At 43.7% G+C, this 26560-nt stretch overlaps 11 protein-coding genes across 11 annotated transcripts; 3 read left to right on the top strand and 8 right to left on the bottom strand.

The window, feature by feature from the left end:
* Positions 1 to 73: 73 nt before the first annotated feature.
* PUMCH_004152 (uncharacterized protein) lies at positions 74 to 1825 on the bottom strand (the record flags this gene model as incomplete). Its single annotated transcript, XM_063023100.1, has 1 exon — positions 74 to 1825. One exon carries the CDS (start codon positions 1823 to 1825, stop codon positions 74 to 76), a length of 1752 nt encoding a protein of 583 aa, XP_062879170.1.
* A 684-nt stretch (positions 1826 to 2509) lies between these two features.
* On the bottom strand, positions 2510 to 3895 carry PUMCH_004151 (uncharacterized protein; the record flags this gene model as incomplete). Its single annotated transcript, XM_063023099.1, has 1 exon — positions 2510 to 3895. The coding sequence occupies one exon, from the start codon at positions 3893 to 3895 to the stop codon at positions 2510 to 2512; it is 1386 nt and encodes a 461-aa protein (XP_062879169.1).
* A 282-nt stretch (positions 3896 to 4177) lies between these two features.
* PUMCH_004150 (uncharacterized protein) lies at positions 4178 to 6691 on the bottom strand (the record flags this gene model as incomplete). Its single annotated transcript, XM_063023098.1, has 1 exon — positions 4178 to 6691. The coding sequence occupies one exon, from the start codon at positions 6689 to 6691 to the stop codon at positions 4178 to 4180; it is 2514 nt and encodes an 837-aa protein (XP_062879168.1).
* A 522-nt stretch (positions 6692 to 7213) lies between these two features.
* Positions 7214 to 8857, bottom strand: PUMCH_004149 (uncharacterized protein; the record flags this gene model as incomplete). The annotated part of the gene is made up of 1 exon (XM_063023097.1): positions 7214 to 8857. One exon carries the CDS (start codon positions 8855 to 8857, stop codon positions 7214 to 7216), a length of 1644 nt encoding a protein of 547 aa, XP_062879167.1.
* Positions 8858 to 8950: 93 nt separating this feature from the next.
* PUMCH_004148 (uncharacterized protein) lies at positions 8951 to 10558 on the bottom strand (the record flags this gene model as incomplete). The annotated part of the gene is made up of 1 exon (XM_063023096.1): positions 8951 to 10558. One exon carries the CDS (start codon positions 10556 to 10558, stop codon positions 8951 to 8953), a length of 1608 nt encoding a protein of 535 aa, XP_062879166.1.
* A 1326-nt stretch (positions 10559 to 11884) lies between these two features.
* Positions 11885 to 12514, top strand: PUMCH_004147 (uncharacterized protein; the record flags this gene model as incomplete). Its single annotated transcript, XM_063023095.1, has 1 exon — positions 11885 to 12514. The coding sequence occupies one exon, from the start codon at positions 11885 to 11887 to the stop codon at positions 12512 to 12514; it is 630 nt and encodes a 209-aa protein (XP_062879165.1).
* Positions 12515 to 12587: 73 nt separating this feature from the next.
* On the bottom strand, positions 12588 to 14651 carry PUMCH_004146 (uncharacterized protein; the record flags this gene model as incomplete). Its single annotated transcript, XM_063023094.1, has 1 exon — positions 12588 to 14651. The coding sequence occupies one exon, from the start codon at positions 14649 to 14651 to the stop codon at positions 12588 to 12590; it is 2064 nt and encodes a 687-aa protein (XP_062879164.1).
* A 223-nt stretch (positions 14652 to 14874) lies between these two features.
* Positions 14875 to 15678, bottom strand: PUMCH_004145 (uncharacterized protein; the record flags this gene model as incomplete). Its single annotated transcript, XM_063023093.1, has 1 exon — positions 14875 to 15678. The coding sequence occupies one exon, from the start codon at positions 15676 to 15678 to the stop codon at positions 14875 to 14877; it is 804 nt and encodes a 267-aa protein (XP_062879163.1).
* A 289-nt stretch (positions 15679 to 15967) lies between these two features.
* On the top strand, positions 15968 to 18484 carry PUMCH_004144 (uncharacterized protein; the record flags this gene model as incomplete). Its single annotated transcript, XM_063023092.1, has 1 exon — positions 15968 to 18484. The coding sequence occupies one exon, from the start codon at positions 15968 to 15970 to the stop codon at positions 18482 to 18484; it is 2517 nt and encodes an 838-aa protein (XP_062879162.1).
* A 1260-nt stretch (positions 18485 to 19744) lies between these two features.
* On the top strand, positions 19745 to 23101 carry PUMCH_004143 (uncharacterized protein; the record flags this gene model as incomplete). The annotated part of the gene is made up of 1 exon (XM_063023091.1): positions 19745 to 23101. The coding sequence occupies one exon, from the start codon at positions 19745 to 19747 to the stop codon at positions 23099 to 23101; it is 3357 nt and encodes a 1118-aa protein (XP_062879161.1).
* A 115-nt stretch (positions 23102 to 23216) lies between these two features.
* On the bottom strand, positions 23217 to 26381 carry PUMCH_004142 (uncharacterized protein; the record flags this gene model as incomplete). Its single annotated transcript, XM_063023090.1, has 1 exon — positions 23217 to 26381. One exon carries the CDS (start codon positions 26379 to 26381, stop codon positions 23217 to 23219), a length of 3165 nt encoding a protein of 1054 aa, XP_062879160.1.
* Positions 26382 to 26560: the final 179 nt, after the last annotated feature.

The following is a 26560-nucleotide window of genomic DNA, read 5'->3' as shown; positions in this document are numbered from 1 at the left end:
AATAAATTTAATGCAAGTTTATGTTTATTATCAGTTTATATTAAAATGTTGGATTGTGAGTAGATATCGGCGACTAAAGTTCCGCAGAGTAGTCTTGTTTACACCATTTCTTACGCAAGGTGGCACCGTATCTGTAGAAACTAAAAGGAACCAAAATCATGGCCAAGGAAATAAAAGCAAGAAGGAAACTAGCCCACATCAAACCCAAACCATGGTACATTTGAGTGACAAATAATGGGAAGGCGGCACCACCAGCAGATCTCAAAAAGACCTTGGTGGCCAATGCAGAAGCGGCATATTTGGCATAAGAGTCAATAATGTAGTTGTTCAAGGAATAGTAAATCAAGACCATACCGAAACCGAAGGCAATACCCGACAGCGCAGGGCCAACCCATATAATACCCTTGTGAGAGGTTGCACCCAAAATAAATAAAGCGATACATGGGAATGGAGAACCAATCATTGCACCTACAAGACGGTCCTCAGGTGTTGGTCTTCTGACTTTCTTAATGTTCATGTATCTTTTCTCGAGAATAGGAGTGACCATGACGGCCAAACCAGCACCTATCAAAATAGGAATGTACATCAAACCGATCTTTTCGTCACCGTAGCCGTAAAGTTCGTTGAAAATGACAGGGTATGCAAAGAAGAAAGCGTAGAGCAAAGCATAAATAAGAGCAACGAAAGCACAAACCAAGTCAAGCATTGGCTCCTCGATGATGAATTTGAGAGGAATGTACAAGTTTGTTCTCACCAATTCGGCAAATGACATTGGCGTAGCTTCCTGCTCAGTCATGATGTTCATGTTACCGGTTTCCTTTCTCATCTTCTTGGCACGCTTCTTCAAAATGACAGGTGCGTATGTTTCTGGAATAAAAGCCATCAAAATCCACATGACACCAGCGAAGGCCATATTGACCCACACCATCAAGGCGTATTTCTTAGTGTTAACACTGATGAAACCATTGACAATACCACCGATAACGGGACCAGAATAAGGACAGAATGAGAAAAAAGCAATGGCAAGACCACGAGTGGAATCATGAAGGTCGACCAAAGAAGCACCGACATTGGTCAAAGAAGAAGAAGCGAAGACACCGGCCAAGAAACGACATACCAAAACACCTGCGATGTTTGGCGACAATGCAATAGGGATATTAATGACGGTGTAGAGAAAGAAACTTATGAAATAGACTGGGCGTCTGCCAATTTGCTCAGACAATGGAGCCCAAAGAAGTGGACCAACAAGGAAACCCACCACCATAAGCGACACCGTAAGAGCAGCAACCTCATCAGAAACATGGTATTTCTCAGTGATCAATGGCAAACCACCGGCCAAAGAGGACGAACCGTAAGCGGCACTAATGACGGCCCATGCATAGACAAAGGTGTACAACCATCTTCTTGTGGCAGACCAATTATGAGGGTTCTCTGGGTCGCCTTTAACGAAAGTGACGAATTCGATATCCGGATCTAGTTGTTCAAGAGCAGACTCTTTCTCACTACCTGGGGCCATCGATGTGATGGTCTTCACTCTTCCAAGCGAATGTAGAGTTTGTACAGCAACAAGACCTGTTTCTGTTTCGATGTTGTATTCTTCGGGAAACATTGGGTCCCTCACAGGAGGAGCAGTTAAGCTCGGCATTGGGATCGTGCTATCGATACCCAAATTATGCAAAGATCTTGAAGATTCAGTGACGACTTTCCTCAAGCCATTCTCAGTGGCAGTATGAGAAACAATGAGTTCCTCGTCTGCATTGGAGGAGTCATTGTGATATTCTTTAGGCAGAAACTCATCTGAGACGATGGAGGAATTGGAACTCATGATGTGTGAGTTATGTGATGGATGTGAATGCAATTATAGATTACCAGGAGCGAAATTGCAGTCCTTATATAGTTAGGGTTCCATGGGTATTGCGGCCTGCACCCTCATGTTTTAAACCTGCAGGCGGAGCCGGATCTATTATCCGTAGGCTAGGATGCATGCAATAAGCGTGGAAACAGGTGACACGGCTAAAACAAAACACACGGCTGGAGCCGGCAGTCCGTAGTTTTCTGGCCTTTTGAAGGATGATTTAGTGCATATGCGGTAGCGACGACGCATGAGTCCCAGCCACAGTGTTGTTTGGGTTGTGCATGTACTCGATTGATTTTTGCAGCAGTCGGCTATTATAGCGACCCTTGCTGCTTCCAGGCAGAGCGGCTATACCATGTTTCAAGATAAGAATTCTTGGTATTCCAACTATCCGGAGACCCGGAATGAAAAAGAAATGAAGGGTTGGAACGGAGTTAGAGCTATACATCAAATATCTATTAAATATAGCAAATACGTCATTACTTACATCCGAACCCCGGGTTCGGTTTCCAAGCTCATGCAACCGGCTGCGGCTGTAGTTTGGTTCAAGCAGCATTTAGAAGGCGTTTGTAGGCAGTCGCTTTTGACAGGTCGGTCTACATAATAGGCAACTTCCACGGAATATCCCATCGCTGTTCTCCCAATGGAACGGAATTAACAGTGGCCAGCCTCGAGCATTTGAATCCGGTCAAACAGCGCCTTGACCAGATTGGCTTTCACAACATCAATGTTGTATAACTTCTTGGGACCTCTACGTGCATGGAATGGGTTTCTCAATGCCTCTTGCTTACACTCCAACAACACGATTTTTAATTTCTGAACAGAAATGTTGCTGATCTGGAAGTGGAACGCCAACCGCTTGCCCATAAGCCGGAGTCCGTATTTCTCGGCTATGGAGACAAGAAATTGATCGTTCATGTTATTTTTCTTCAAGTCCAAAAAGACAAAATTGGTGTCAACAGGGGACTCTAAATGAATGTCGTGGTCTTCGCAAAATTTTCCGACCTCCTTTGCGTACTTGTGACTTTGGTCGATCTTGCATATGTTCTCTTCAAGGGCACGAATAGCCATGAATGCCATGATACCACCCTGCCGTATACCACCACCACATTGTTTCTTGAAGTGATTGGCAGTATTAATGAGTGTCTGGTCTCCTACGAGAACTGATCCCATTGGAGCACCGGCAGATTTCGAAAGACAGATCGAGACAGAGTCGAAGAGCTTGCAGTATTGGTCGAGAGGAACACCAGTGGCAACGCTAGCGTTAATTATTCTGGCACCGTCCAAATGAAGCCGTATATTGTTATCACGGGCAAACTGGGATATTTTCTCCAACTCGTGGTATGGGGTGACTATACCATGGCAGGTGTTCTCAAGACTGATGAGCTTGGTAGGGGCAGCGTGTATGTCACCATCGGAAGGAACAAAATGATCTTCAATATCCTCAACAGTCAAGTAATTACCATTGGCAGGTGTTATGGGATGCACCATGGCCTGGGACAACATTGCTGTACCAGCCGCTTCATGCATAAATATGTGGGCCCTGTAATCGCATAGGATCGAGTACGGTGGTTGGAACAAGTTGGCCCGAAGCCCAATTTGGTTGGACATGGTACCGGAGGGACAGAACAATGCTGCCTCTTTTCCGGTAAGATCTCTCATGAGTTTCTCCAATTTTAACGTTTGTTCATCCTCTTTGTACACGGAATCACCAACCTGAAGCCAACCCTCAGAAAGGCCGCGAACAACCGCATTGTTCATCAGGGCAGTGGGTACAGTGAATGTGTCACTGCGGAAATCATTATGGGTGGGAAACACCTCGTGTGCGACGGTCATAGTAGCAAAATTGGATGAGCGAGTATAAAAAAAAGTAGCTGATGTGGTTTTGTGACTTGGCACACCGACCCACTTTATACTCTTCGATGACACATTTGTAAACTGCGCAGCGTGTCTGCAGGATGCTATGAGTCGGCTTCTAGGGGCGTAAGACCACATTTTCTGTTGCTGGAGTTGGGTGACTAATGGTGTATTGCTGGGCATTTAGGGCTTATATATTGAAGTTTGTTAGTTGTTGCCGTGTAGCTTTTTGGGCTTTTGTGCGGCACAGTCCCCTCTGGAATTGCAGTTCCGTGTCATGAACCATCTCGTTTGTCGCCGCCGTTAGCCGACGTCTCTCTGCAGGTTTCTTGGGGAATGAGTTGTTTCAGATTACTAAACACAAAACCACAAGGCACAGATGCACATTCTATTATTGGACTTGCTTTCCTACAAATTTAATGTTTAAAATTTCATGCATTTTCGTGGTATGTGACCTTGGCAAACTCAGATCAGGCGGATATCGAAGCTGCTGTCGTTCCGCTCTTGGAACTGTTCTGTACTGAGATCTTGTTGGAAGGGTGAAAACTCGCTGGTTCGCGTCTTGTCTGCGCGGAGACCGTCGTTTCTCCAAAGCTGGCTTCCGCTCGACACAGTCCTGTTGTGGCTGTAAGTTGGCGCCATGGGATTGTCCAGCCAAATGCTATTTTGCTGAGGAAGCGAGAAATTGTTGAGCAATCCGCCATTGTTGAACAATAAGTTGTCGTTGTAGAGTTGAGGGTCGTAGTGAACTTGCTCATTTATGGATTGGGCATCGTTGAATGTTCGCGTATCTCCGTAGATATTTTCAGGGCTCATGAATACACGCTCGCTTCCAATGTTACTTTGCTGCGAGACAGTCGGACTCAATTGGTTGGCTTTAGGCAATGTCAACCCGTTGAATGGTCTTCTTGAGTCGACGAAGCTACTTTGACTGTTATTGTTCCATAATGTGCTTTGAAGATGCGCTGACTGATTTGAGGGATACAATAAACTCTGCTCAGACGGAGGAGAGCTGAGCGATACTTGCTCACCATATGGGAACATTGTAGGTTGCATCAGCAGGGTAGCAAAAGCCGAGCGGGAATCGGTGTTGAGATAATTTTGATGGTGATCGGAATAATCGCTTGGAATACGGGCCTGTGAATTTTGAGAGTTGTGCAGAAGCGATTGCTTCAAACTTGTAGGCGAAAGTGTATTGGCAAGTATCTGTCTGCCTGTAACCATACTCTGCAAGTCCGAATAATCGGGGCCGAAAACCTGCGGTCCACTGACTAGAGGTGCCTCTGCAATAGGTGTTGGATACATATCTGGTTGCTGCAGCGGTAAGCTGATAGAAGGCATTTGTGGATATGCATTCCATGCTTCCTGAGATCTGTTCTCCATTGGATCTTTCTGATATGGTTGGAACTCTGGGTACTCCTGTTGTGCCAAAAACGAGTTAGAAGGTCCGGTCGAGACATCATTCATTTGGTGCATGTTCAGAACCGATACTTGGGTGCTGATGTTTGGCGATTCGTAGTCAACTGATCTTGTCAAGTCATACCAGTTGTCTGCCAGCACGTCATTGTAGTCCGGTGACGAGTCAGAATCTCCTGGCAGGTTTTGAGGTTTGGGTAATGCATAGTTCTGTCCACCAAACTCTACACTTGCCTGGTATTCCGACTTTCTTTTCGGAACGTATGTTGGGTCCGCTGCCGCTTTGAGACTTTCAACGCCATGATACACTGATAAATACTTTCTTAATGACAAGCGGAACGTATTTCTCCATGAGGATTCTAGGCCATGAAGGGTTTCGAGCTCCAGGTTCGTATTTTGAGTCCACTCTGGCAGCAAGAGATATACTTTCTCGATAATTTCGTTACCCAAGTCGGTAAGACCTCCATCCAGATTGAAGATAGGTTCACTCCTTGGGCTCGTCAAGTCCTGGCTCGATCTGCTATCGTTCAATGATTTCGAAGTCGTAAATTGTTCAATCAATGGCTTGAGCAGGGATATTGTTGAATTCAACTCCTTTTTCTCTGAATTAGCCACCTTTATAGACTCTTCAATCTTTTGTATTTCTGCCTTCAAATTGTCAATATCTTCATTCAAAGACTGGACATTGTTTTGTGTTTTGTCACGTTCCGAGTTTGCGGTGTTTTTCACATGGTGTCTCTTCTCGGTGAGCTTTGCAATTTTCAGTCTAAGTTCTTCCAATTTGTTAAGACTCAAATTCTTCTGTGACGTATGGCTTTTAAGTTGCTTCAGGATCTTTAGCTTTTGGAAAGTGAGCAGGTCTTTTTTCTGTTCGAGTTGTTTCAAGTCCAGCTCCTTCTTTGCTCTAGCCTCAGCGCCTTCTTGAAGTTCAAGCTTATAGCGCAGAATCTCATCACGGACAGTTCCCTCTTCCTTTTGCTGTGAAGTTGATAAAGCGGCATGTTCTCTGGTGATTCTTCCCAATTCGACCTGCAATGCGTACAAGGTATTTTGGAGGGATTCCTTGGAGGCAAGTGTTTCTGCCTCGGCAGTTGTGATGTCCAAATTCAAACCCCGTCCTGACTTTTTTGGATCGTCGAGCACAATATGTTCACGAGATAAACATGCAGCATCGGCTCTGTGATCTCTGTCGGGAAGAGTTCTTATGTATATAGCATCCGACTGTGACCTGAAGTTACTTATAACATTGATAGCAACAATCTGTATACGATACACGGAATCAGGATCCAAACTCGTCAATTTGACTGCGTGTTGGGCTAACGTCCCTGCATCTTTTCCATTGACTAATATCACGTAGAAGATGTTTTCATCCGGCAGTGTCTCGATATCCCAATGAAGAACCACAGAACTATCACTCAAGTAGTCCACGCAAGGCACCGGAGTATGTGGAATATCCAAATTGAGGGACGATCCGAGTTTGGATGTTGGTGTTTTAAAGAGCTGGTAGCACCTGAAAAGCATCCAACATAGCGAAGGAATCGCCGTTAGAAGGACTTCTATCATGCGTGGAGCTTTTGCTTGCAAAAAGATGCCAAACTTGAAGAAGAGACGAGGGAGATGACGTGGTTGTTGAAAGAGCCGGGGTTTCGGGTATAGTCTGTATAAAGTCAGGGGAGATTTTTCAGTCGCACTAGGGATAATCTGGAGAGATCAGATCTGTAGGGGGGGATGTATTGCGCACACTGAAAATGAGAGAGGAAATATGATTCAAGAATATAATTTTTACTTGATGGGATTGAGTGTTTGAGCAATTTTTGGGAGAGTTTATGTTCGATTGAAATACTGTTTGAACGCCGATGGATATGGTGTGGAGCCTTAACTGAATCGTTTGAAGAATAAATGAATTTTTACGTGATAATTCGCGGATACAATTCTTTTACAGTAGACTATAAAGTTAATATATTTGGTGATCAATTAAAGAAACGGACGACGAAGCACTCAGTGTAAATCTATCGAATTGAAGAGTAGCCATCAGCACGCTTCCTCCAAAAGTGGTAGTATAATAATTTTAGTTTAGTCTGCTTATTAAGCAAAGCATACTAGAGTTAAAATCAGGCACAACGATGCAAGTATTGAGAATGGCCAAGCTATGGATTTATCGCTCAAAGAGCCGCCCAATTTTGACAATAGAAGAATTCCCAAACCTCCGCATAAGTGGTAGAGACCGGTCACACTTCCAATCAAGTTGGGATCTTCTCCAACTTCATCTCTTCCAAAGACGCTGATAATGCTCATTGATGAGACTATGATACCGATTTGCGAACAAGCAATGAGGCTGACAGCACAGAAGCACCAAACATTTCTAGGATCAAAATTGTCTGAATAAATTGAAACTGACAACCAAAAAGAGCCACACAACCCGCTGAAGGATGCCAACAGAAGAGTGTAAGCTGAGCCAACCCGTGGTGAGTTCACAAGGACACCCCAAACAGGGGTCAAAATTAGAGCGATAGTCTGAGCAACACCTGTTAAAATAGCCAGAAAAACAAAGGCCTCGCTACATGAGCTTTTGGTTGGGGGTTGACCATGAGGTTCATTGGATCCACATTTACCAGCTGCATTATAGAATTTGAATACCATGAGTGGTACAAACACGGCAATTGCAACGCTTGTTGCTCTAGATACCAAAGCTCCAAAATATGCTATTTGGATTCTGCGGTTAGAGAGAGAGATATCAATTCCTCTTCGCATCATTTCGAAATAGGGTAGTTTCGAGTGTTCATCAGATGAAGATGAACGACCCGCTGCACGTCTTTTCTTCACGCAGTCGTAACCAAAGGCAAACACGAGACAGCCAGACAAGAGAGAAAACACAGATATGAGAACATATGCAGCTTTGATGTTTTCCTTTAAAGTTGGCCGGAAATGTGACAAATCCAAACGGGTCGGGAGAGTAAGAAACACGGATACGGAGAAAATAGCGCCAATGCCGGTGCAGACTCCAAGAAGCGCAGCAAATGTACCAACCTTCTGCTTCCCTAAATTGCCTGCTATCAAGGCCTCCCTTTCGATGTCGTCAACTCCGCTTAATTGAATACTAGAGTTCTCCTTCAGTCTCCAAAATTTTAACTGCGACCACTGGAAATCAGAAGAGCTAGCCTCATGAAGCGATACTACGACGGTACTCATGACACCGGTTACACCCATTGCAAAGAGAGAACGATAAATCCAAAGTGAAGGAAACACACCGCCGGAAACAGTCCCGTACCCAAATAAAGCTACAGCAAGAACCAAAAATGACAACACGGCAACTGTCCGCAGTCCTGATGGTAGATACTTGATATTCCATGCTGTTTTGTTTATGTAGTCGACTAATGTACCGATCAACGGAGCCACCACAATCGCAGTCAATTCATCCACAGCACCTAGCGTTCCGATTACAGATCCCATTTTGGAAGCTTTGACATTCATGACTTCTGACAAGTAGAACGGTTGCGACGCCAGAAGATAGACCGCTAACGAGATACAGGCGAGACCGGCATAGTTGTAGGCAAAAAGATTTCGAAGGCCGAAGTTGGGATTCAACACTGTATCCATTGATATTGTCTCTACTCTACTTCTGTCTGGCGTTAGTAGTTGAACCATCTCGAAGCAATGCTCTATAGCCGAATCGGGATTCTGCAGATTAGCGATAATCTGGGGTAAGATTAGATGATCCCATCCGTACATCTCAGAATCGAGAATTGGCAGACAGACAAAGAAAGACAGAAGAAAAAATGTAAAAATTCGCTATAAAAAAATCGGAGTACTTGAGGAGGAAGATTAATTTTCTCCATTCATTCCCATCCAAAGCCACTTGCGCCAGAGCTCGCCAGCTTCGTAAATAATGCTATCCATGTAGTCATACTTGAAGCCTTCACCAACTTGTTCATTCACGTCTTTTCCGTTCTGAACTTGATACTCCTTATACTTATTGCTCAGATTGTATGACTTTGCGGGTAAACGAGACAAATACGTTCTAATCTCATGTTGGTCGAGCTCGACCAAAATGTTCTCTTTTGCCTTCATGAGAGCCAATGAGACGAAAATGAGCTCAATATGAGGGTCAAGCTTACAGAAAGGAATCGCTGGTTTAGCGGCTTCAGAAAACGACTCAAGAATCTTTTGATCTGGGGGAGACAGCATGGGCAGTGGTCCTTCCGAGGAAGATGAAGAGGGAGATTGTTTCCAATCGATATGCAAGTCGTTGATCAAATCCTTGAAAGAGTCATCCTTCGATAATCTCACCGTGTTGTCCTCGTTGTGATCGACAGACCAAAAGACGTCGGGGCCCAACTTGTTGAGAAGATCGTCAGAGATGTGTAGTTTGTCGGAATAGTAATTCTTGTTACTTTCTAGCTTCTTGCTTTGTAGACGCCAGCCTAACAAGAGATCCCAGACCCTTCCTCTGTCAACTCTTGACCAAACTTTGGAGCCACAGAATTTGAGCCACCAGATGAGCCAGCCATCTTCTTGTTGTCCGAATTTGTTGAGGATCTGCTCATCTTGGAAGTAGTCGGATAACTCAGGTAAAAGTTTCTGAAAAATGTGGATGAAAAAAGAGACTCGCTCTTCGATCGTTCCTCCAGATATGGGCAAGGAGAATTTGTCAACCTTGAATGATTTTTTGTTATTTTTACGCTTGTTTGCAGACTCAGGCGAGTGTAACAAGACCAATGCTAATCTTTCGTAAACTTCGTGGAAGCGCAAATTGGGTGTACATTGATCTTCCGGGTTATCCAGTAATAGATTTTGAAGCTCTGGGATGGCTCTGATGTACTTTTCGTACTCTTCGTAAACAGAGCCCACACAAGTCTTTTCTTGAGAAGAAACATCTCTGCCAAGCAAAACCCAAGGTGTGTTAGGTATAGGAGGGCACCATTCAGCGAGACCCAAAGCAATCCATGTCAATGCTGGATCGTACTTAATGATCTGGCCCCATTTACCGACGAACTTTTTGATTGCCCGCTCTAAAATATCAAAGATTTCCAGCTCTCTTTCCGTGAGAGGCTCTTCAGCAGAGCTGTGTGCAATACCATGCATGTAACGTCTGAGGTCCTTTCGGATACTCTGTTGAAGCTGAGAGTCGGTAGATTTGGCCTGGTCAGCGGTGGAGGGCACATTATCTGGTTGAATGAAAGGGTGAGCCACGAAGGGGTGATGTTTAAGTAGAATGGGCCACACCTTGCTACGAAGAAATGGTGGGAGACCTTTCTGGCGGGCAATGAGGGCAAGCCCATGGTGATTGTTCTGTTCAATGTAGGTGTGGCATTGCCTTAAAAGCTCTTTGTCGTAATGGAACGAGTTTGACAGGCGGGATGTCGGGGACGCCAGCCCGGAACTGAGTTCGGCGCTATCTTCCAGAGAACGACTAGAGATCTGAGAAATCATTGACTTTGCTTAATTGTTGGGGGATTGGTGTTGTTCAATACATTGTGACTAAAAGAAGGGGGGTATATCAGAGGGGTATGGAAAGAATGTTTTCGAACGCTGTCAATTGCTCGATGTGGTTTTTCTTGATCAAGTTTCTTGTTCAATAGAATGGAAGTTATTCGGGCCGATGGGGTGATTTTTCTGTTATAGCCACAGTTTATGGGAATCAACAGTCAGAATTCGAAATCGGATTGAGCGGAGGTACTGATGGGTTGGACCGGACGAAAGGAGTATCGTGAGGTCCGAAATAGGAGGGGCGATGAGGCCAGACACAGAGAAACAGAAGATTCTGGTTGTGATGAGTTTTCAGTCGTGTGGTTGGATTAAAAGTCTTGCGAGCGATACCGGGGCTGTCTGCAGGTTCGCCCTGTTGTGAGTTTGGCTGGTCAGGTGTCAGGTGATGTGGGTTGGGAGATGGGTTTGGGTGAAGGTCAATAGGAGTAAATTTAGATTTTCGGTATTTCAATAGATTGGATTGTTTTAGATGGAAATTGGTTGATTTCGTTGTTTGCAATTTAATTCTCAATTTTCTGCTTTTTCACACTGGTTGAATTTTAAGTGATGTAAATGGGTTTTCATTTTTTCATCAGAATAGACATTTATCATCAGACATAGAGAAGTTATTGTGAGAATGAAAAATATCTAGGAATTACAGATTGAATCGAGAGGAAAATTAAATAGAAAATGGTCGTTCAGTGCTTGATTGATCTGTCTCATGTTGGGCAGTTTGTGTCCTTCATGGTTCACCAACTATCCCATAGAAGGTCCACACAATCCGTGTGCTCCTTCTCAGATGAATTGAATATGTATTTTTATGTTATTTTCAGCAAGAAAATGATAAATTTTTATGAATGGTGGAAGTATTTCTGGAAGCAGCCTCTTGGCGTCAACTATACAACATAAGGCCTACTATAGTAAATAAGCGACAAACAGTAGCCCGCAATTAACAACTCCGATCAAAGCTTCACCTTCACTGTTGTACCTATGAGCATGTTCTCCTGGTACATTGTCTTTTTGCATACTTCTGTTACTACATACACCATCTCTCCCAACAGAAAACAAGAACATAGAAGAATGAAATTGAAAGTTGAAACCAACTAAAAAAACAACAAGTATTAAATCTCTTTCACATTAAAAATATTTCCCCCCTTAATTCATCTGGCTCAATTTCAGCTCTCGATTGACTTGTCACCTCCCACACCTGTGCCTCCACACCCGCCTTTTTCAGTTGCGTCGCGTCAAATATACATTCTCCTACTACAACCAATACCACCTATAATACCAATGTGGAGTCTCTGGTTTGCCGTCACGCTACTTGCCAACTTGGCAGCAGCATTGCATCTCGAAGTGTTTGCTACTCCAAGACCCGAACCCGTCTGTATCCGTGACTTTGTTGGACAAAACCAGCTTGTTGTACTCAATCTCAAATCCTCCGGTTACCAAGGTGACGGTCAAAGATTGATGGTCACTGTGGTCGACACCATGGGCAACCAATTCGCCAAGAAGAACGACATCGTCAAGGATACCCGTATTTCGTTCACTACCCACGAATCCACCGCAGTTGACATCTGCTTCTCCAACGTCATGGTCAGAGAGGGTAGTCCACACATGTCCAGAGAAATTGAGTTGGATGTCGAGAGTGGTGCCGGTGCTAGAGACTGGAATGCATTGCAGGCTGCTGAGAAATTGAAGCCTGCCGAGGTGGACTTGCAGAAGATTCACGAGTTGACCAGAGAGATCAACTACGAATTGCACTACTTGAAGGCCAGAGAGGAGAGAATGAGAAACACCAACGAGAGCACCAACGACAGAGTCAAGTACTTCTCTATTTTGGTGATTCTCGCGCTTGTGGGCTTGGGTGTGTGGCAGATTCTGTACTTGAGACACTACTTCAAGGTCAAGCACATCATCTAAGCCAACCTTCCATTCTACATACAAAATAAATTCAGATACATATTTGCTTTGTATTCGCGCTTTTATGCATTTATTAGTCGTTCATATTAAGATAGGTTTCGATGGGTAGTAAGATGTAGCTCTTGTATGTCGCTAGCATTTCTTGAACATCTGCTTGATCTACAGCCATTGTGAGTTCTTGTATGCTATCATCAACATCGATGGTGGCTTTGTCGGTGACTTCGAATATGCTTCTATTATCTTCAGTGAAACTATCTGGTCTCGGAGTGAAGTATTCCTCATCAGACTCAGCCTCAGAACCTGAGCGGTGGTTGGTGTCAAATATTTTTTTAGCATCTTCAAACACCGCAGAAAAATTCTTTTTTGCCACTAAGAGATCATCATCAGACAAGTAATGTAGGTTAAGCAGCGTGACGAGAACCCATGAGGTTAAGAATACAACCCAATTCCATTTTTCTTTGTATGATCCCCGAGCTTCGTTCGTCAAAACATCAAAAATAGATACGAAAGTGCCATTGCGTGAAATGGCAGCTACAAGAGCAGCAGAACTGAAAAGGGCAGGCCCCGATGTATCAGACCTTGCTTTACCAACGAGTAAGTTCACGCAACAGTGAGCGAGTAGAACGAAGAAGCCCCTCTGATCTGAATGACCAGCACATTTGAGAAAATGAGACGCCTTTTGCAAAAACGTTCTTACATGGGATTGCAGCAAAAGTGCGAGCTTCATTGACACGAACTCTACTATTTGGATAGATCGATTGTCATCAGTAGATTGAGCTGAGAATAATAGGTTGAGAAGGCGAATACGAATCTCCATAGAATCTTTGTTATCGTCAACAACAGCTTCTTCTTTAGACCGTGATACATTGACGGCTTTATCAGCACTCAAGAGAAGCTTTTCTCGGGAAAAATACGGCGTTGGGGTGTCCTGACTTGAAATGCCTAGCCCAGTGAAAATAAACTCAACCGCGCGATCATCGGCAGTTGTCCCAAAGCCAAGACCCTCGAATAGTCTCCTCCTCAAATTGCCAGGAAATCTGTCACGATCGGAACAGTCACAAACACGAAGAAGAAGCCTGAATGTTTCCTTGTATGCCACGTAGAGCTCATGAACTTTTGTGTGGCAAGAATTGAAAAGAAATCTCTGATATTGGGAGCTTACTTCTGCACACCAAAATGTCCATCGTAGAAGCGCCCACACATTACACGATGAGTTTTCTCGGAGCCTTTTAAATAATAGTACATCATCAAACACTCGAATCTGTTCAATCGATGGAAATCTCCTCTGGCGCTTGGCTCTGGGCTCATCGGTATCCAGCGCTTCTGGGGTGGCCTGAGCCAGCAAATGAGGCATATCCTTGAACAAAACGGCAGTCTCGCCGAGCCCCGAAGTTCTACTGCCTAATTCTGTGAACGATTTGACACTCTGCTGATGAGGTACGTCACCAAGATCGGCAGTGATAATGCTCATATCTGCATCTACGATGGCATCAGACTCCTCAGAGTCACTGATTACTTCTACAGCATGATGCGTCGTACTCAATTCAGCATTCTCCTGAAGATACAATGGCGTGGCCAAATCATCATATTGAATAGGGGTCTGCTTTGTTTGTCTCTTCAAGTACGGTCTTACATACGATGTAGTGACAAACAGAGACACACACTCATGTAGTCTTTCGTAGAGGAGATCTGTAGCAGCAGTCTGCGAATTCGCAACCAAGTCAATATACGTTCCAAGCACACTCTGCGCTCGTTGCAGAAGCAGCTTTCGATATAGAGCACTATCGTACAACTTATTGACCTGCTTCATGTATTCAGATGTCGCTAGTAGATCCAGCGGAGACGCATCATGAGACCAATTGAGAGACGGAGCTCGAATCAGCAACGTGAAAAGGATATGAAGGATCGTGGATGAAGGTACAGCATTGAAAGTAGGCAAGGTTGATGTGATTTCTAGATGGCGAAGGAGGGTGTCGAATTGCTTCGTATTGTTGAAATTGACGACACCATTCAGACAGGGCTGGGATAATTCGGGGAGGAACAGATCGATGAGTTCTGTTTGTAGACTAAGACATCGTCGACTGAGCATGTGTTTAGACGATGGAGTAGGTTCGTGTGAAATGTATGGGGTAGACATCTCAGAAATCAAAGAGACCACTATAGCCAAATTATTTGTTTTTTGAATTCTGGATTGAATTTTGGAATCCAATTGTGATTGTTTCTCTTTCAATGGTTAGATTATTTTCTTGGTTTTACATTTGATTATGATCCCGTTTGAGTTTTCAATTTGCAGCCAGATACATCAATACTTCAGGTGGAGTTGCGACGAGGTCGGAGACAAGCCTCCGAATTATATGGCTTTAGTCTAATTCTCCGAGTTGGCCTAACACCTCACCGAAATCTTTAATTCCCACCAGGAGATCCACCTTTGAAATCCTATAATTATACAAGTCTCCGTCAACTGTGCTTCCACTGCATCCAAGCATATCTATAAGAATGGAGTCACTGAGATCGTCCAATTGGAGTTTACTTTTTATCATTTTCAAGTCCTGCAATGATAACCGTAGCTTACTAATGTCAGAATTAGTGTATCCCGCAGCTTCCGTGAATAGTGACCAGGAATCCAAGATGAACGAGTGCGAGTTCCGGAACTTGATAAGACGGACACAAAATCTTACCAACTTATCTACATCAACAATATCTGAAACATCAAGCTCTCCATTGCTTGTGACGGTCATAGTGATATGTTGTAAAAGCTGAGTAACGACTACCCATTGAGCACTACTTCGAGAAAGTCTTCCATCCTGGGTATCGTAAAACCATTGGATACAGTCAGAAATATCATTTGTGTAGCATTGTGGTACTTTAAGCTTCTTTAGAAGTATGGGGACATGTTTGAGGAGAACATCTTCGACTTGAAACGAATCTAGGAATTTGGTGTACTCTTCAAGAACCTCTTCTTCGATGCTTTCTGTGCATTCTAGATAATGCCGGGATTTCTGGAACTTGGGTGGCATTTTAGGCACTTCGTTTAGTTGCAATGAGATCCTGGGGTAATCACAATGATGTGAAAATGAAAAAAAGAATTGATAGATCAAATTGTGGATCCCAAAGAAAAGCAAATAAGAAAATAATATGTGGCTATTCACAAACCTCTTACTCATTTTTTCTCAGCTTTTTATCCTCTTCAGAATTGTACTATCCATCATAAGTAGCAGACAGATAGTACAGAGCAACTTCAGCGAACAAACAAGAAAAAAAGAAGAAGAAAACAGGAGAAAAACCCAAGCAGCCCATTCAATTTGATACTTTCAACTAAACTTCCCTTTTCTTTCAGATTCCCACCTTCACCGTCACTACCCCATAATCTCATGCATCTCTTACTATTTGCAGTCTTATCAGTTAGCCATTATATAAGGAACACCAATTCCTCCATATTCAGTGGCGATCATCATGAACATCGGTGATAAGTGGGCCCGAATATGGGGCAGTGAACAGCCGAGAGAAACGTCTCCTTCTTCTTCCTCGTCTCCAAAATTCCCTCTGATCCCTAGCAAACAAGTCCAAGCAAAACAGTCCCTCGGTGCCACCCCAATACTAGGAGAAATACCCCAATTGAATCCCGTGAGTGCCAATGAATCAAGCAAGAGGTCGATGAGAAGCACGCCGATGGGCTCTCCCACGAAATCTTTGGAGCCTTCGATTAGTCCTATTAAACAGGGCTCACAAGCATTACGGTCCAAGCCCTCGATTTCCAGCTTGGCTTCCGCTAAATGGACGCCAAAGCCCGTTCCGCCGGTAACTCTGGAAAACAACGCTGCGCCGTCACGAACTGTGAGCGCAAATGTTTCTGATGCAGCAAAACCGGAGAAGGCCGGAGCAAGCGAGGAGCAAGTCGAGAACTCGGACAACAAGCCTGTTGAAAACAATAATGCAGATGACCAATCTGATGTAGACAAATCAAGTAAAAGAAGTAGAACATGGTCGTTTTGGAGAAGCGACGATACCGAGGTTAGAAAAGAAGTTGTGGCGGATGAGCGGGTCACAAACCAGATTCTACATTTCAGCCCACAGAAAAACCCGAAAAGATCCACGACAACTGATACTTCAGACTCTCAAAGTATAATAGAAGCAAAAAATGACATTTCGCGCGAGGCCGGAACCGAAGATGCCGTGCTCTACAAATCTCACCATAGCGCCAAGGAGTTCAACAAGATCAACACGCATAAAAACGAAAACATTGCCCAGAATATAATAGTCCCCGATTGGGATTCATGCTTGCCATTGCTGACGCATGACTTGCCAGGATACGAGCCTTTGGTTAATACGGTAGGAAACTCTTCTTCTTTCGATCTAAAGGGCTGGTTTAACTACTTATCCAATTTTTCGCTGAGATTTGGATTCAAAGGCGATGAAGTGGTACCTAATAATGCTTTGAAGGAACTATCTAAAGACTCACCGAATTTAGATACCCCCGACTTGAGAAGCGAGAAGTATAGATTATACGGAAAAAGCTTGACACGCCTTCCTTCGCTGAAAAGAGCATGCCTTAAGACAGCTTCTCTTGCCATAAACAATGATAACCTCCGCAAAGCGAAGAAGCAAAAGACTCAATTGGAAGAGGATTTGGAAGACGAAAATCTGATTTCAATAACAAACGAGAGCAACGGCAAACTTTTGATAAATCCAGAGCCGTATCTGCCCAAGCCACACACAACTGTCATGGAGAAATTAAAGAGTCAAATCGGCGCTCCTAACAAGATCAAGCGGATTCTTGTCATTGGTGTGCATGGATTTTTCCCAAACAAAATGATTCGCCCACTTATCGGAAACCCTACAGGTACATCCTCTAAGTTTGCAAATGAAGCGGAAAAGGCTATCATAAGATACTGTGTCGATAATCATATGATGAGTGAAAATGATGCCCGTGACATGAGTATTAGAAAAATAGCTTTGGAGAAAGAAGGCAAAATATTCGATCGTGTTAACTTCTTTTTGGAAGTCATGTCAAAATGGGAGGCTGAGTTGAATGAAGCAGATTGCATTTTTATTGCTGCCCACTCTCAGGGTTGTGTTGTTTCTATCATCCTCCTTGCCCGCTTGATCAAAGCAGGCATCTTAAAAAATCCTATTCACAAGAAGTTAGGAATTCTTGCCATGGCTGGAGTCAACAATGGTCCATTTTATGGGGTTGACAAATCACTATTCATGAAGGCATACTCAACGTTTGAACACGAGTCTTTGCTCGAGCTTTTCGAGCTTACCAAATTTCAGAGCCCCCAGGCTATCGCATACAAGGAAGCAATAAAAACTATTATTGCCATGAACTGCAAAATCTGCTTCATAGGGTCGATCGATGATCAGTTAGTCCCATTGTACTCTGCACTAGCATCTCACATATATCACCCGAACATTTACAGAGCATGTTACATAGATCAGTCTGCTCGTGCACCACAGTTTGTTGTTAAGTTGGTACTGCTTTGCTTGCAGTTGCAAAACTTAGGTTATTTTGACAATGGTGTTGTGAAGGAGTTAAGTGCGGTTCTTGCTGGACCAATCACCGGAGGCGGCCACTCTAGAATTTACAATGACGGTAAGGTTTACGACTTGGGGCTCAAATTCCTTCTCGATACATCTGATGTAGTGCATCCTGTCGAAAGCAAACCCATCGAAGATGGAGGCGTTTTAACAAGCTATCTCGAGAATCAGATTCATATTAAGGAGTACAATGTCGCTAAATTAGGCACCAACCCCTTCATTCTACCTTGGTGTTTGAGAGGTCTTTTGTTCAATATCGAAAAGAACTGGCGCTTGAATATTCCTAGTGGAGAACACCCTGGTAGCCTTTCTAGGACTGGATCCGAAGAAGTGCAAAAGTTGTATGAACTATTTGATGCATGGAAAGCAGACACAAAAATATACAGGGACCTTAAGTTCCGGCTCAACGGAATACGTCAAAGCAAGCTCTGACAAGGCGGGAGCGGAGGTATTCAGGGATGAGCGCCATCACGGTGGCATACTTCCTGCTCCCTGAAAATTCAAAGAGATCTGGATTGTTTGATGACATATCCGCTTTAATTCAGAAAGGAGCCGGCCTTTATTTATGACAATGCACATTACCTTTTGTTTATCAGTAGTTGTAAATTCGTAGTGAAGGATGAGGTTGAGCTTGGTGCTGCCGCTAAGAAATAATGTCTCCATGGAAGCAGCGATTTGATGTACGAGTTGATTTTTTTAAAATTTTAGCATAGCCAACTTCTGGATCTTTGAATTTCAGTCAAACGTAAGCTTTCTTTTGGAACAGGCGTCACTCGGCGATTCGAGTCTCGATTTGTGAATTTCAATAAAACAAAGAGCCTACAAAAGAGCGTAGAAACATCACAAGATAGTAGGAGCGCAAAGTGATCAGACAAACAACTCTCACTAATTTTTTCTCTTCTCCCACATTTATTTATTGAGCACAGATACTCAAATGCCCGGTTCATTCTTGCTGTCAAAAAATTCTCTCAGTTGTGATACCACAGAAGTGCAGCACAGTAGTCGTAGAACTAAGAGTTTGCAAAAATTCGCAGAGCAGCAACAAGAACGCATCAACGAAACCGAATAACCCGCAAAATCTTCCACAACCCCCACCGCCCATCATCACAACCCACGACTGACCAAAACCACTATTCCATCGAGCGAGCGTTTTTAATGCATAAGGTGCGTCGAATCAAGCGCCCGTGCATCAGAATCCGCCATACAGCCCACCGGGGCCCTCTTCACACCGTCCGTTCCTGCAAATCATGCACATCAGGCAAGCCGCATTGGTCCACGCTTTGTGTGTGTTTCCTACAGCACTGCTAACACTCCATCACAATAGCTGTTATCACCACCCACTCTTCTGGAAGTGCCTGAACGTTGCGTTCCCAATCCGTCCTGTTGAAAGTGCTCCCAACCCATCCGCTGTGTACAGGCCCCCGTCAATATCGTCGCCTCTAGCTCGGCTCCGCTCTTGTTCTCTGTAGTTTGAGTTTTCGACCGTCAAAAACGCGTTGGAGCCACCAAAAGAAGGGCGCTCACACCTAGTCCCATCCAAAACACACGGCATCCATATTTTATCGTACTGCCTGATTTATCCATACAGAAGTGCATTCCTGTCATTGTCCCCCCACTGCTTGATCTAGATTTTCCAAAGTGACTTGGCCTACCCTTCCCCAAAGCCCAAAGTGTATACAATTTGCACTCGAGATGATGAAACTCACCCAGTTGCTCAATCAGTCGCCTGCAAAGGAGCTGTCCCCTGATGAAGAGGGCACTCCGAAGAAATCGGGACGTCCACCTTCTCAGAGGAAAACGCCGGTTCCTGCCGCTATTCCACTGCTAAATCCAAAAGTGGACGACGACGGATTGATGACGCCACATAGTTCCGACTCGTCTCCGACGCTCAAAACAGAGGATCTTCTGTTTGTCGGCCAATTACTTGCAGACATGTCTGTGACCGATCTCACCCGTACCACCATCGAGAAAGAGCTTCATGGGTACCCTTGGTCAGCTGTGCAACAGATTATCTACCAGTATAAGTTCCCGGAGAAATTGACCCGGCCGGAAGTGGAATTCATCGTGCGTCTGTGGCACAATTCTAAACGAGTCGAGCTTTCCGCCATTGCTCAAGAGTGCTTCGCCCGTAGCCCTGAAAGCTTACGTTCTCGACTCTCCCTGCTTGAGGCGAACTATGGTGGTGTCCGTAGAGATGCCTTGCTGGTCGAGGAGCTTGTTGCTTTAGAGATTTGCCACCACGAAAACTGTTACCACGCAGATGATATCGTAAGCTTTTTCCCCGAGTACCACTACGAGAGATTCCGCAAACTAGTGTCAGCCTTTTACCCTCATAAGTTACGCTGGACTCAAAGAGAGCTCCAGTTCATTACTGATAAAATCAAGCAGGGCTTGTCCCACGAAGATTACGAACTTCTTCGCTATCTACCCTTCAGACGAAAGTGCGAAGTCAAGGCGAAATACCTTGCCCTCAAAAGAAAGATCCCCACCACAGACTTGCCAAGCGAGAATGTTGAAATTGTCTCTGAACCTACCCATGTTGAGAATCCTCTATTTGACCTCATCGAAAACGATCTAACCATGACTTCAATTAAGAACGCAGTTCCTACAGCTTCGACAATACTGAAAGTTGTCTGTCAATTACAAGAAGAGATTGAGCGTAGAGGTGGATCTGAAAAGATAGCTTTCACTGACCCCGAGAGAGATACTGTGAGGAAAAGCTTGGAAGAAGGCCTCTCTCACGATGAAATTCAATTGCAATTACCATTTAGAACACAGGAGGAGATTGATGGTCAAGTTAAAAAGATGCAATCTGCTTGTGTGCGTCAAAAGAAATTCAAGAACGACATTGAAAGATTAATTTATGAGGCAGAATGGTACTCGTCTATGGCCGAGAATGCTGCAACCCCTGGTGGGCGGCGGCGTAGAGTTCGCAAAGACTCTGTTGAATTCGAAACTCTTCGCAAAGAAGCAATTAATAAGAAGAAGAGAATTCTCGAAGGCCCCACAGAGGAAGACCCGGAGAAAAAGCGACTCAATGCCATAAAAACACAAAAGCGAGTTGAAACTATTCGTAAGAAAAAGGAACATCAAGAAGAGCTTAAAAAAAGAAGACAAAAAGGAAAGTCTCCCGCAACTCCGCGTCATCAACTCAGATCATACAAAGAAAGAGCCACTCAAATGAAGTCTCTACTTGAAGAGGCAAAATACTTTCAAAGCATTACTGGTGATGGAAAATGTGTCAAAGAGGGTGTCAAACGTAAACGTGTTCCAACGTATCATTTGATTCCAGAATTTCAAAATCGACAAAAATTGAAAACTGCTCAAAAGAAAATCGAGGAACAAAAATTCCGTCGCCGTGGAAGAGCAAGGGCGTCTTCAGAAACTCCATCTACTGAAGAAAGTGATTTTGACGAGGTTGATAAGCTCCAAAGGGCTATGGAGGAAGATTTGTCGGATGATGATGATATCAGTCCTTTTGATCCACCTGATATTTGTCGGGATACCTTAGTGCCTCTTCATGGTCGAGAATTATTCAATGACTCCATCTCAACAGGCTGTCTCTTTCCGTTTTACGTTTCCTTTACTTCAGACCTGTCAAGTATGATGAGACCAGGAAAAGAGTATCCTGTGATTAATACTGTTGCATCTGATGTCATAAGAGAAAATTTGAAATCTTACAAGTCCTTGACTGGCTCCTTCCCTCCTTTGTATGCCATCGGTCCCAACGGAGAATCTATTGGCAACTCAAGAAATGTTATCCATGTGAGATACTTGCTCTATCCGACTCATTCTGAACAGTTTATTTTGGCCAAACCGAAAAGTAACGAACTTGATCCGGTTTATGAGATAAACAAGATCTTTCAAATTCACTACGCTTTATACTTTTCTCATTCCGAAGTGCTTAAGGACATCATTTACAATGACTACTGCCAAAGCTTGCAGGAGGCTGTTGATAATGAGGATTTTGGTGCTTTTATGACCGTCATCGACAAGTGGAATTGTTTAATGCTAGAATTGACACCTTATCCGATCGAGATAAACCCCTCCGTCGATATTAATGAGTCGCTTCGTTGTTTCTTGCCGCGCAATTACAACATATTTCCAAGCTACACTGACTTGAAACTCCAACAGTTCCATCTGGAAGTACTCGCAGCAGGAGAAACTAATATAAACACTCCGGTTAAGCCCTCTCCATTGCTGAGAAGAGTGAGTCAAACTCTTCAATCACCAAAGCTCTCGACAAAAATGCCTTCGAATCCTGAAATTGCACAACTTCCGGATGTTTATGTCTCTCGATTCCGTCATCTTCGCCCCATCCTATACTCGACAGCCTTCATAAATCTGTTGAATTCCATGACTTCAATTACGAGATATTGCGTCCAGCAGCTTTTGCTCCGAACATACTCTAGAATTGTGTCGCCTCATTCAAGAAAGCTAAGATCATACAAAGCGTTCTCCGCGGAAGTCTATGGTGAGCTTTTACCATCATTCGTGAGTGAAGTTTTGTCTAAGGTGGACTTACAGCCCCACCATAAGTTTTATGACTTGGGCAGTGGAGTTGGAAACACCACGTTTCAAGCTGCTTTAGAATTTGGTGTTCACGAGAGTGGTGGATGTGAAATTATGGGCCATGCCTCGTACTTGACATCCAGACAAGAAATATTCCTCCAGAAGCAACTCGCTTTGCTAGGTATGAAGGAGCTCAATTTGTCTTTTGCCTTAGATCAGAGTTTCGTTGATAACGATGAGGTTCGTAAAAAGTGTGTTGACTGCGATGTGCTTATTGTGAATAACTACTTGTTCGATTTCCCGTTAAATGTCGCTGTTGGAAAGTTGTTAGTTGGGCTCAGACCAGGGTCTAAGATCATTAGTTTGAGAAACTTCATCCCGCCACGTTACAAAGTTGGTGATGACGACACCATTTTCGATTATCTTACTGTGGAAAAGTTTGAAATGAGTGACTACTTCTCAGTGAGCTGGACTGCAAACAAAGTTCCCTATTACATTTCCACGGTTCAGAAAGAAGTGGTGGATGAATACAAATAAACACTGAGAAGTTTCATGAGTCGTTGTCAATTTAAAACACTGAAGCCTATTCAATATTCAAAATTGCTCTATACAATTAAAAGTAGATAAATTGCATTAATATACTTTTGTACAATCAATTCTCAGCTCGTATTTTCTTCTTTCTGCCTCTCTTGGCACCAGTGTAAGGAACAGGAGTACTCTCTTGAGTATTGGGCTCCACCGAGTCTGCTCTGGAACCGTTTTGTCTTGCTTTCTTCCTTGCATTACCATTTTCACTCTCTCTTGCAAGAGCAAGAAGTAAAGTGTTGACTCTGCGTCCAATTTCATGAGGAGTTCTGGAAGCAATGTACCAATCGAAGCGGAAAAGCTCACTGTCAGTGATATCCTTTTTTATCTTTTCTCCCAAATTTTCATCAAATATTCCATACTTGTAGACGCAATTAAGCATGAAACGGTCCTCTAACTTGGAGAAGACTCTCTTCGAGTTGTTGGGTGGATAGTGAATTCTCAAATCATCAAGAGGATCATCCAGTTCCTGTATTTTCATGGCCAAAAGTTCTTGTTGTCTAATGAGTTTGGCTGCTTTACGTTCACTTGCTTCAATTTGTGCAACATACTTCTCGAAGCCTTCAATCTCATCTTTTGACAGCCAGAATTTCTTTGTATATCTCTCCACTTCGTCTAATTCTCGACCGAGAGATTCTGCAACCTCTTTGAGAGAATCTCTTCCATACTTCGCGCATGCATGGATGTAGTTTGTGAAATCTCTGCGACTCCAGGAAGCAAACGTTTCCAGCAAGAGTTCCTCTTTCCGTTTTGTTTCTTCTTCTGTAAGAGGTTTCGCTTCTTGTATTTTCTTTTGTTCCAACTTGAGCCGCTCCTCTCTGGGCATATCGTCTTTTTCATCGGACGAATTGAGGAAATCTTCATCGCTATCACCAAAATCGTCAATAGAGTAAGCGTACCCGACGCTTCTTTTATAAGCAAGTTGCTCTCTCTCGAGCAAGTCCTTGAGTTCTTGGGAGAAGAATTGATGGTCCTGTACGTGATATACTTTTGGCTGCTTGACTTTACTAGGTGGTGCTCCCTTATTTCCAGCAGGGTTCTTTAACACATCTTTATAGTAGTTGTCGACCGAGTAGGTTTGCTCTTTACGTTCTCTCTTAGTTGGGTGTATCCATGTGAGACCTAAACCATCATTCTCGCGTTTGGCAAAGTTCTGTCCATTCCATTCGTACACCGAAGCGTCGGAAGTAAAGTTCTGTAAATCGTCTAGACCCAATTTGTTGAATTTAGCATTAAGTGATTTGGTCTTCTCGCGCCCTTTGGCTAAGATTGCATCGATATCATCATCAAGCATTGAAGATCCGCTCATTGAGTTGAAAACTTCCTTTGCACCATGTTGAATCATGCCTAACAAATCGTCATTTGTGTTACCAATACTAGAAGAAGCTTGTCTACCTTGTTGGATGACTAACTGGTCAAGACGTAACTTTTGCGCAGCTCTTTCAAGAACTTTCTCTTCAATAGCATGCTCCGTGACAAATCTGAAGACTTGCACCTGTTTCTTCTGACCGATTCTATGAGCCCGATCCATTGCTTGCAAATCAGCTTGAGGATTCCAGTCTGAATCGTACAAGATGACCACGTCTGCTGATGTCAAATTGATACCCAATCCACCCGCTCTAGTGGTTAAAAGAAAGATAAACTTGTCTGAATCTGGAGCATTATAGTCATCAATAGCTTGAATACGCTCCTCGTGAGAAGTGGAACCATCGAGTCGACAATACTCATAGTCTCGAAGATAACAGTAGTCTTCGAGAATATCTAGGAGTCTAGACATCTGAGAAAAGATTAACACTCTTGACCCACTTTCCTTGAATTTTTTGAGCATTTTGTCTAGAATGATCATTTTTCCTGAATTGAACACGAGGTGCTCATCTGTCGTGAAAGGTGGCCCTGGCTCTGCACCATCAAATAAGTATGGATGATTACAACACTTCCTTAGCTGCATGACAATGTTAAGCAAACGTGTTTTACCTTCACGTTTGCCTAGAACACCGTTTACTGCATCAATGTCTTTCTCCAAAAGTTTTTTGTACCAGTCGATTTGCATTTCCGCCATACCAATGTAGACATTTGTTTCAATTTTGGGAAGCAAAGAGGTTTCCACGTCAGATTTGACTCTTCTGAGAAGAAATGGACTCAAAACTTTGTGAAGTTGCAGGACAACTTGATCTTGATCTTTGTTTTCTTCGGTCTGGCTGTCGAACCAACTGTCAAACACTTCGGAGTCACCAAAAACATCAGGTAGCAAGAAGTTGAGAAGCGCCCAAAGCTCATGTAAATTATTCTGCAATGGGGTTCCTGTAATAAGCAATCTGTTTTTCGAGTAGAAGAGACGGATGATTTGTGAGAGAGAAGAAGCTTCGTTTTTGATTCTGTGTGCTTCGTCGACGACAATATATTGCCATCTAAACTTTTTGAGCTGAGACTTTTCACGAATGACCATCTCGAACGATGTAATCAAAACATCGAATTTGGCCGCGAGCAAGCGCGTTCGAATAATATCTGCCCTCTCCTCTTTGTTGCCTTGCAACACCACAACATCAACGTCCGGTGTCCACTTTTGAAACTCTCTTTTCCAGTTGTCTAGGGTCGACTTAGGAACAATGACAATGAAAGGGCCCTCAATGTTCTTGATATATCTCAAATATCCCAAGAAAGAAATTGTTTGTAGAGTCTTTCCTAGACCCATCTCGTCGGCCAAAATACCCGATAACTTGTTTTCATACAAAGAAATGAGCCAGTTCAAACCTTGGACCTGGTACTCTCGAAGCGTTCCGCCCTGAATGTACGTAGGAGAGGTGGTAAGAACAGTTCTCTGGACGTCTTCGTCACCCATATGCTCCTCTTCTTCCAAAAGCTCCGCATCTTCTTCTTTCTCTGTTTTACGACGGCCGCGGCCCAGCGCGGTCTTCTTTTTCGACGCCTGTTTAAAGTTCCGCTGCGAATCGATCTTCTTGATGATTCTCTTGAACTGTGCGTTCTTTGACATATTGATATCTATAAAGTGACGGAAGAGATCCGTAAGTCCAAGAAGATATTTGAACCGAACGGTCGAGTCGTCGTCATCACGTTCACGGGCAACCTTGGGGTCACAGTTCAATAGGTATCGATTGACTTTCTCCTCATCAACGTCCTCTACTGGCTCCAATGGCTCCGGGACATCGGGAGTTTCGTCGGCCGAATTGTCCGAGTCCGAGGATTCTACGTATTTCGATTTCTTGGGTGGCATCGCTGGTGTAGCTATGTGTTTGTGTGTTTATATGGTTTTGAGGATTGAGAGATTTAGCGTCAAGGAAAGCGGTCGTGTGAATACAGCAATAGATAAATCGCCCGCGTGTACAAGGGGGTTGCTGCTAGATCAAGTGGAGACTTCAACTTGGCGTGTTTCAAGGAGTAGGCCTCAAATGT

Source organism: Australozyma saopauloensis, chromosome 5 (genome assembly GCF_035610405.1).
Source record: "Australozyma saopauloensis chromosome 5, complete sequence".
Taxonomy (NCBI): Eukaryota; Fungi; Ascomycota; class Pichiomycetes; order Serinales; family Metschnikowiaceae; genus Australozyma; species Australozyma saopauloensis.
The sequence above is the reverse complement of the archived record's forward strand: the minus strand, read 5'-3'. Positions and strand labels throughout refer to the sequence as shown.